Source organism: Sinocyclocheilus anshuiensis, unplaced genomic scaffold (genome assembly GCF_001515605.1).
Source record: "Sinocyclocheilus anshuiensis isolate Anshui unplaced genomic scaffold, SAMN03320099.WGS_v1.1 scaffold1910, whole genome shotgun sequence".
Lineage (NCBI taxonomy): Eukaryota > Metazoa > Chordata > Actinopteri > Cypriniformes > Cyprinidae > Sinocyclocheilus > Sinocyclocheilus anshuiensis.
Window position 1 is genome coordinate 260,862 of NW_015546013.1, and position 9,764 is coordinate 270,625.

The following is a 9,764-nucleotide window of genomic DNA, read 5'->3' on the forward strand; positions in this document are numbered from 1 at the left end:
AAATTAAGAGCTGAATTAACATTGCTTTATATTCTGAAATGTAAGATAAATATTTAATGAAATGAATATAAAACATCAATTTGTAAATGCACCAGTGTGCAGGCATTTTTAGTGTTTTATACATAAGATAAGATACAGTAAGAACATTAACAAAGAAACAAAGTAAAACAAACTGACAAATAAAATAAAACAAATATACAAATGAAATTAAATAAACAGTGCTTTCATTTTTCCATGAAGGTCTACTAACATTACTGTTCAGGCAAGTAATTGCAGTAATTACAAGTAATTAAGTATTACAAGTAAATTAAGTAATTACAGTTTTCACTGTATGTATTGATAGATTAATACTTATTAAAGCTATAATGTAATTCAGATTAAGAGCTGTGAGTGATTTTGTCTTTGCATTTTGTTGTTTGATTAACTAATGGCCCAAGCACCAGTCAGTCACTTTAAGACAATATATTGACACACATCGGATTTTCTCCCAACTATCCTCGCCCACTTAAGACATAAACTGTGTTTAAGTAAATACTCTCCAAGCCGGCCATTTGGACATATTTTGTGTGTATTTGATCGTTTGGACACGCCCGAAGCTCAAAGTATAATTAGCTTGTCCGTTTTGGAGTGCGCCGCGTACACACATTTCAGCCTGGGGAACAGCGTCTCGTGCGGATTGTGCTTTCCACGTTTTATCATCAAACATGTCCCGCAATTTAGCAACAGTGTAAGACGGCCTTTTTTCAACAATCACCGATTGTGCTGATTCTGACTTTAAGTTTGGGTTTTAGGGAGGAACGAATGCGCACTGTGAAGGGAAAAAAGTTGCGCTAGAAGAAATGTGGCTATAATCCTTAAAAGCCAAAATCGAAATAAAAAAATTTTATTAGCTTAATAAAACAGCCACAGGCCTACAGTGTAAGCAGACGTTTGAATGTTTAGTTCTCTCCTCTATCATAATTAAGCAGGGCTTTCATGTTGCGCGTGCTGAAGCTCCTCCGCACGAGCGCGATCTCGCTTCTGAGTTGCGAATAGCAAAAATGCATCATAGACAAATGTTTGAATATCATTGCATATAAAAACAGCTGGCGACTCTGGTGAGATAGAATTTTCAAGATAATGTATATATAGCAAAAATAAATGTACGTGTTTTCTCTTAATTTCTCTAGTACCGATAGCAGAACCGTTAACGTCAGAGCTTATCGATACTCTGGTCTTTCATAATTTAGCCCCGGGACCGATTAAATACCGGGTTTCGGTACCCATCCCTACTTTTAACAGAGAAGCTCTGATTTGGGGATTTGATATCTGGCAACCGCACACATGAAAGCTTGCGTAGTAGAGGCGTGTACAGCAGTCCACAATAATATTTTGTCCCCTTTTTACATTTTTTTTTAGTTCTGTTCTTTTATTTTTTAGTTCTGTTCTTTTATCGTCAATGATATTGCATGTTGATATAGTCACAGTTTTCGTTTATTGACCTTACTGTAATGGGAAAAAAGTTTGTCAACGAACATTTTTCGGCAAAGTTTTCGTTAACGAAATTAACACTACGCACAAGCAAGCGCACAGGCACACAAAACGCACCTGCTGTTTTTGCCGCTGGCCCTGCTGAGGTTTTTGCTGGTTAGCGTTCTGTTTGGCACGGCGCTCCAGGAACTGCTTGGCGAAGTCCTTGGCCTGTGGAGTGTCGCCTAAGTAGGCTCTCACATAGTCGTGCACCTCGTACGGTGAGTCCACTTCCTTCAGAAACGATGCAAAGGTGGGGACTGTGGGAAAAGGAAAAGACTGATGAGTTTCGGAAACCTTTAAATCACACTTTTTTCAAGAGGTAATGTATGATATTACAGGTGCATCTCAATAAATTAGAGTGTCGTGGAAAAGTTCATTTCAGTAATTCAACTCAAATTGTGAAACTCGTGTATTAAATAAATTCAATGCACACAGAACATTCTAATTTATTGAGATGCACCTGTATTTGTAGCTGCAATTTACCCAAAATTCAGCCCAAATGTCTGAACACTAAATATATGCTGGTGTTTTTCACAAAAGACTGCAACTAGGTGTTTTATGAGACAAGACTTTTTTAACGCCAGAGGCCACATTCTGTTCATACAATCACATTCAAATACTCAAGAAAAAAAAAGCGATGAAACATCAGAGAGGGAAGTGGTTTGTGGGAAGAATTATCTGGGCATCATTTGTGTATACAATGAAACAGTTGCCAACAAGCAAGATCGTTGAGGGTGAGAACCGAGTGTGTGTCAGAGACTCACCGTCGAGGTTATTGGCCATGTTGAGAGTGTGTAGAGTCTGTTCACACCACTGCATAAAGCCGTCTTGGTTCTTATTGGCTCCCTGGAACAGTTTCAGTAGCTTCTCTTCCTCTTCCACCTTTTTACTGGCTTTACCACTGCTGCTATTACTGCACAAGACAGATTATTTTACAAACTACAGTATGGAAATGGCACAAAAACCTGTTCTACACATTGACCCAAAGTCTGAGGTTTTATTGCACTGAGCAATACACTAATACTAATATATGCAATAGTTTACCTGAGGTTAGCATTGCCCTTGTTTTTCTGATTGTGGCTCTTGCGTGTGGCCTCAGGTGGGGCGGCCTCCTTTACTGCTTCATCCCAGAAGCCAATATTAGAGTTCTGAGCATCACCCCAGACACTGCTGTCCATCATCCAGTTCGAGCCGACGTTATTAACAGAACCCCACACTGATGATGTATTGAGGGCCTAAGACAGAGACAGATAGGTCATGCAGTCTATTGTACTCTGACTAATGCACTCAGGTCAGATTGTTTTCAGGGTTTTAAAATCAAACGTAAGATTAAGAACTTTAAGGTCTGCACAAATAATTAGACCGAGGCACACCTTCAACTGCAAAACAGGGTAAGTGCAAGTTTAATTACTCAAGATGTTTTATTCAGTATGCATGTTTTAAAGGGGTGGTTGACTGTTTTTTTTCTAGGCTTGATTGTGTTTATGGGGTTTATTATTTTTCACAATTTACCTTTATTCCACACCGCTCTGTCCCTTCTCTGAGAAACGCGCTGATCATTTCCTGCTTTTATGAAGCCCCTCCCTCAGAAATATGGGATGGGCTCTGATTGGTTAGCTAGTCCAGTGTGTTGTGATTGGCTAAACTGCCTCTAGTGCGCATCTAATCGTCCCGCCCCTCACCTCAGTGCATGTGCTCCGGTTGTATTGTAAACAATGGTGTCGTCTATATTGCTTATCAATTTGAGCCCGACTGAGACGCAGAGGATATTATTGAAGAGGATCGCGCAGAACCTGTGCAAGCATGTCTCATAATGGTATGTTTTTTGTTTGTTGATGTCTCATACTTTTAGATACGCTGTTATTTGTAAATGCTACTACTTCTGTTAGCTTTTAATATACGGTTTTATCCTGATTAAAGCTTTAATACAGTATGGCAACCGCACACGCATCCATGTATAACACTTCTCATAGCTATGTGAAAATAAGTGTATAAATGGAACAGTTCATTGTTTGAGCTGAGCTGGTGATCTGAACGAGAGAGAGAGAGAGAGAGAGAGAGATGCAGAGCAGGGGGACATGAGGAACAGGATTGAGAACCGCTGCTTTAGAACATTGATTTTGAAACTTGTGAATCCATTAGAATTGTTAGAAGACAGAATCACGATTCATATATAAATAGATTTTTACGTGCACCTCTAGTTTTCTCTTCCTCTTCTCTAAAGCAGCGCAGCATGGCCTCGCCCCCTTTGCTGCATGTTCCCGTGGGTGAAACTGCCAGAATTTTAAAAGACTTCTCCGTTTGCATTGAACTTTCAGCGCCGCAGCTTTGCAGATATTGTTTATGCTCAAGCAGCAACATTACACACTAATGTTAAAAAAGTGAAATCGCAATCAAGCACCCCCTTAAAATTACACTAAAATATAAACATTTACAAATTAGAGGTTAGTCAATATTGGATTTTGCCGATACGATGATAATGTGTTTAAACAAAGGCAATAAAATGATTATTGTGCCAATACTTGTAAAATCTTTATACTGTATTTAATGATATTGGTCTTTCCTCCCAGTGCGGCCCAGAAATTAAAACCTCCTAAAATAATTACGCTTTGTTATACTATTTAAGATATTTAAAACTTAGGACCTTAAATTGACATTAAGACCTTCTAAGGACCCGTGGGAACCCCAAACGTACTTTTGACACACACTATTGAGGGCACTGTAACTATAGGCTGCTTCAAAGGATGTGTGTAACACACCACTAGGTTCTGTGTGCGGTTTTGCTGGGAAACAGTTGAGTGTTGCTGCTGCGGTTGCTGTTGTTGTTGTTGCTGCTGCGGCTCCTTCGTCTGTTTCATCTGTTGCGCTTCCTCCCTCTGGATCTCCAGCAGAGACTTGGTAGCTGCTGGATGCTTGGCCACATTGCCCCAGCCTGAGAGCTTTGTCTGAGGTTGCTGCTGCTGTACCTTCTGGAGCTCCTGCTGCTGTCGTCTTTGCTGCAAGGGCGAAGAACAAAGATGAGAAAAAAAATCACTACAGAAGAGATATGTCATCCACTAATGATTCTCATATCTCTACGAAATGGAAACGGAAACCTGTTGCAATTTACGAGAGAAAGTGTGAGATGGGGAAGAGGAATCCCCGGCATACCTCTTCTCGTGTTTGTCGTTCTCTCTCCTCCTCCAGTTTCTGGATTTCAGCAAGCGACAGGGCATTTTGAGACTGTGAGAGGGTGTTTGCTGTGGTCGACTGCTGACCCCACTTAGAGGATGAAGGGAGCTGGGAACATACACATGAAAAACAAAAATACAATAACTGGGTCATTCAACAAACAAAAAGATGTTTCCAGGTTATGCACCAACAAAGTTACAATCATAAATTCCCTTTTTGTAAAATAATCAGTCTTGTGATCAACTAAGCACAAAAAAGAAGGAAAATCTCTATTCAAAATGACTACACAATATAATAGTAATAATGATAACTTCTAATTATTACGGTTATTATATTTATGATAATTACAGAAAATACTTGTATTTATTTAAATGATAAAAAATTTAAATCAATAATTACATTACAATTGCAATAATACTATTGCACTGTGAAAAAACAAAAAAACAACGCTGTAAATTAACTAATGTAATAATGATAGTATTGGTTATGTCTAATTATTTGCAGATGCATCACCCTCATCTGCGCAAGCTGCTGTTGTTGCTGCTGCTGCTGCAGTCGACGGAGCGCCTCCTGCTGTTGCTGCCGCTGCCTCTGTAGCTCCTGCTGCTTCTGTGCCTCCTGCTCTCTCCTCTTCTGCTCCTCCTGCTGTTGCCTTGCTAATGCTGCTGCCGCGGCCGCTGCCTCCTCTTCTAACCTCTTCTCTTCCTCACGCCGCATCTGAGCTTCCAGTTCTTCCTGTTTCCTCTGCTCCTCTTCCTGATGGAAAAAAAAGATCAATTGCCATGCATTAGTGATTTTACCATAGTTAGGGTAAGACTGACCTAGTAACAATAGTAGGCATAGTTGAAGTTTCACATTAACAAATTTTGTTTGTTATAAAAAAACGTTACATTTAATCTTTTTCATATCAAATTTAAAAACTTTTCACCTACATCTCTGGTATTTGCCCAACAACTGTTATTTTACAAAGGCTTTGAATGTGGCTCAAACAATTAAGACTTTAAATCCATTTTATAACAAATGTTTATGTGCAAGAAAGTCTTACCTGTTTACGGAGGAATTCTTCCCTTTGTCTCCTCTCCTCCTCTTCTCTTCTCCTCTCCTCCAGCCGACGGAGTGCCTCCTCCTGAGCTAACCTTTCCTCCTCCTCTTTCTTCCGCCGCTGCGCCTCCTCCTGCTCCCGCTGCCTCTGGAGAGCCTCCTCCTACAGAGACACAAATGCTGCATTAATGTCACTGAGCATTAAAGAACCACCCACTTAGAATTCTGACTACTAATGTGATAAGTACATTAAGAACAGTTTCCATGACAAAAAGTGCAGTGAGTGCTTGTACAACAAACTTGTGCTAAAAGTAAAAACTCTCATTCCTCTGTATGGTACCACATTTTCTAATGTAATGCATTGTATTTGAGCTTAAATAAAGTGCACTGCATATTTTCTCTTCTCTCCTGACCTGCTTGCGCCGTGCCAGCTCTTCTTCCTCTAAACGTTTCTGCTCTTCCTCTTGTCTAGCACGCAATGCCTCTTCCAGTCGCTTCCTCTCCTCCTCTTCCCTTTTGGCCCGAAGTTCTGCCTCCCGTCTCTCCATCTCAAGCTTTAAAGCAGAAGAGAAATTCCATTTAAAAAAAGAAGGGAAAAAAAAAAACACATTTACAAAATGAGAGCACAAGTTTATTTTAGTTCAATGTTTCCAGTAAGGTCATAAAATATCCTTAAATTCATGTGCTTGCATATTAAATCTTCCTTACCTTCAAAGCTTTGGCTTTCTCCAGCTGCATCTGTTCAATGGAAGACGCTTGAGGCATGGAGTCTAGTGGCAGATCCCATACGCTACTCCCTTCCCAAGCTAAAAAGACAGTCACAGCAAGATTGAATTGTAGGCATCTGGCACAAATTCTGATACTCAAGAAAACATTTGGATGCCGCTTCAATAGGACTGCATGACCTAGCAAATTTATTTAAACATCGCAAATTGCAATATGCTTATTACAACCGTTTGCAATAACTGAATGATTTCAATGCTTCAAAAAGTTACAAAACGATGCGTCACTGATGACCTATGCAGATGATCATCAAGCAGGCATGATGTTATCATAGAAAACTAGTCTGAGAAAATGAGTCAACCCAAGGCAACCACAGCTGCTGCTGACAATTTAGTGGCAAAAGAATGTTATAAATGTTACCATAATGCATAATTTAACAAGTTACACCAGATTTTTCTGCAATATTGGGCTGTCTCAAACACCTCATGGAATGAAAATTCTTGACAGAACTCAATATACTGAATCTTGACATGTATCGCATCTAACTCAGTAATCTAAGCTACAGATTCTGATATTTATCAGTATGTGAAAACTGCAGTTAATGTGGTATGAGATTCTGCCAAGAACATTATTACAAATGTAAAAATAAAAAAATAACGGCAAAACACTATCCACTGTTCCAGTTAAAAGCAAAAGCAGCTCTGACAAATTCAGATTCTGTTCTGCTTAAGTGACATCTATACAGCTGAGTCAAATCACTTGCAACAGGGTTATACCACGAGACGAGCATGACTCATATCCAAAACTAAACAAGTGGCGTGTTACTGTAAGTGAGAGTAGAATACAAGCAAACCTGACATACAATAAAAGCACTGCAGGAAGACCAAAGCACTTTTTCCATTCAAATCTACTCTTTACTCAACTGCTGATGGTCTAGTTCAGGATTTCTAGACCACATAAACCTTTGACATAGTATGAAGTGAGCATCTGCCACCACTGAAATCAAAAACATCTAGACGTTTGAAGTGAGAGGCAGATGAACGCATAAACTGTTCCAAGCATGTGGAGGGGGGTGGAAAGGTTTAATATTTCCAAAAATTAATTTCTTAAAGGGATATTTCATCCAAAGATGAAAATCCTGTCATCATTTACTCACCCTCGATTTGTTCCAAACCTGCATGTCTAAAGAGTTGATGGAAGTCAATGGCTACTGTCAACTGTTTGGTTACCAAAAGAAATATCTGCTTTTGTGCTCAACAGAAGAAAGAAACTCATAGAGGTTTAGAACAGGTGGAGGGTGAGTAAATGATCACAGTTTCAATTTTGGGTGAACTATCCCTTATCCTAAACTAGGCAAAAGTACATTTCCAGTTCTAAATGTTCAGACGTACTGCTGGGAGTGGCGGGCTGCATGTTTGGAGAACAGGATGCCTGAGTGGAAGGGTTCTGCATTTCCCAAACAGATCCCGAGTCTGGCACTGACATGGAGCGTGTGACAGGAGGTAAAAGGCTCTGTTGCGGCTCTGGCGTTCTGCAGGGGCACACAAATCAAACTGTGAGACTGTGTCACAGATGCTCAACCGCAATACCAATGCAATGTAACGCCACCCACGCTTTGCAGTATTAATATAATACATTCCTCTGTTTACTCTGATGAGTGAATGTGACAGGAAGACCGAAAACAAAAGCCATTTAATTGCACCTGATCTTGAGCGCCTGATGGAGGAGGAGATTGAGCTGCTGCTGTTGTGGAGGTGGTGCAGAGCTTAAAACTTTCTGCTGAGCCAGAGCATACTGTTGCCTAGAGGAAAAGAGAAAGGGGTCTTAGCAACTTTCACTTTGTTCTGAGTTAAATAAGATAATGGAATAAAGTCATGCATTTGCACTTCTTAAGAAATTTATATTCAGCAAGGACTCATTACATTTATCAAAAGTTACAAAGACTTTCATAATGTAACAAAATGTTGTTTTCTTAAAAGGTCTGTTAAACAAAGAATTATAAAAATGTATTAGGCTTTTCACAAAAATATTAAGCAAGACAACTGTTTTTAACATTGAAAATAAGAATAGTTTTACCACCAAATGAGCATATTAAAATAAAAAACAGGTGTTTAAAATGTATTTCTCTTTTTATTTGATCAAATAAATGCCACCTTGGTGAGTACACTAAATGTAACCACAATCTACTTAAGCAGCCAAACTGGGCTGAAAATAATATTGGTTCAGCAAATGGTGCAAGTTTAGGGCAGAACAATGGCAGACGGAAGAGTGAAATGGAGATTTTGAATAGATTGCTGTTCATTCTGCCAATTCTGTTAGCACTGCAAAAAAATTGCATACTTCACCATCTGTTGTCATACCTGAGTAAGTACTGATATTGCAGCTGCTGTATTTGATACATATTTAGAGCATTGATCTCCTGTTGTCTTTTCATCCTCTCTTGATCTGCATCTCCCTATATACAAACAGAACACAAACAAATCAAAACTTTTAGCTGGGGAAGACGTCCTGGGTCTGGAATTTCACAGAGACACATGAGAGTCTTATTACCAGTATGGGGGCTAGTGTGGGGCCGGATGTAAAGGGCACTCGCCCCCACAACTTAATCATCTCTCCCAGGGGCTGGAACATCTCGTCACAGCCTCGCTTCACCTGCAAGGTCATGGTGAAATAGCCTGCCTGAAACCATTCAGACATCTCCTGGTTATTAAATGGTCCTGTGAGAAGACAGACAGACTGGGGTCACTGAATGGGGCTATTCAGAGCAGCACAGTAACATTTTAAATTCTTTGAGGGTTAGAAAAGCTTCATCACAGACAAGGGGCAAAAGTTATATGCTCTTTAAAAAGAGATTGCAGGGTGCAGGTTTTAAAATACATGCCAAATATTTAGTGGCAAGGCAGAGTAATTCTGTAGTTGAGAATGTAACCAGTTTATTTAAAACTTAAAAGTTTTAAAAAATCATATTTTTTTTTAATTTACAATGTTGCATCAGGAGTAAAAAAAAAAATTTTTAAGCTTTTGCTTTTATACAAATTAAATGGACAATATGCCAATATTCTTTAAAACATTTCAAATGGAAAAAAAACTCTGTGACTAGTAAAGGCTATCACTTTAAAGGGGTCATAAGATGCTGCTAAAAAGAACATTATTTTGTGTATTTGGTGTAATGAAATGTGTTTATGCGGTTTAAAGTTAAAAAAACACATTATTTTCCACATACTGTACATTGTTGTTTCTCCTCTATGCCCCGTCTTTTTGAAACGCGTCGATTTTTACAAAGCTCATCGGTCTGAAAAGCGAGGTGTGCTGTGATT

The 9,764-nt window shown here is 39.2% G+C and overlaps 1 protein-coding gene across 2 annotated transcripts in view; it reads right to left on the reverse strand.

Annotated features, from left to right (window-relative positions):
* The window catches only part of gigyf2 (GRB10 interacting GYF protein 2), a 34,093-nt gene that overhangs the window by 3,353 nt on the left and 20,976 nt on the right, over positions 1–9,764 (reverse strand). For both annotated transcript variants that reach the window (XM_016499501.1, XM_016499500.1), the window contains exons 15-27: positions 8,998–9,164; positions 8,808–8,902; positions 8,150–8,248; positions 7,839–7,978; positions 6,433–6,530; positions 6,138–6,278; positions 5,729–5,887; positions 5,197–5,439; positions 4,663–4,791; positions 4,272–4,508; positions 2,557–2,747; positions 2,277–2,425; positions 1,588–1,769 (exon numbers count right to left, since the gene is read on the reverse strand). In XM_016499501.1, the coding sequence (XP_016354987.1) occupies positions 1,588–1,769; positions 2,277–2,425; positions 2,557–2,747; positions 4,272–4,508; positions 4,663–4,791; positions 5,197–5,439; positions 5,729–5,887; positions 6,138–6,278; positions 6,433–6,530; positions 7,839–7,978; positions 8,150–8,248; positions 8,808–8,902; positions 8,998–9,164 (2,030 nt within the window). The remainder of the gene's footprint in view (positions 1–1,587; positions 1,770–2,276; positions 2,426–2,556; positions 2,748–4,271; positions 4,509–4,662; positions 4,792–5,196; positions 5,440–5,728; positions 5,888–6,137; positions 6,279–6,432; positions 6,531–7,838; positions 7,979–8,149; positions 8,249–8,807; positions 8,903–8,997; positions 9,165–9,764) is intronic.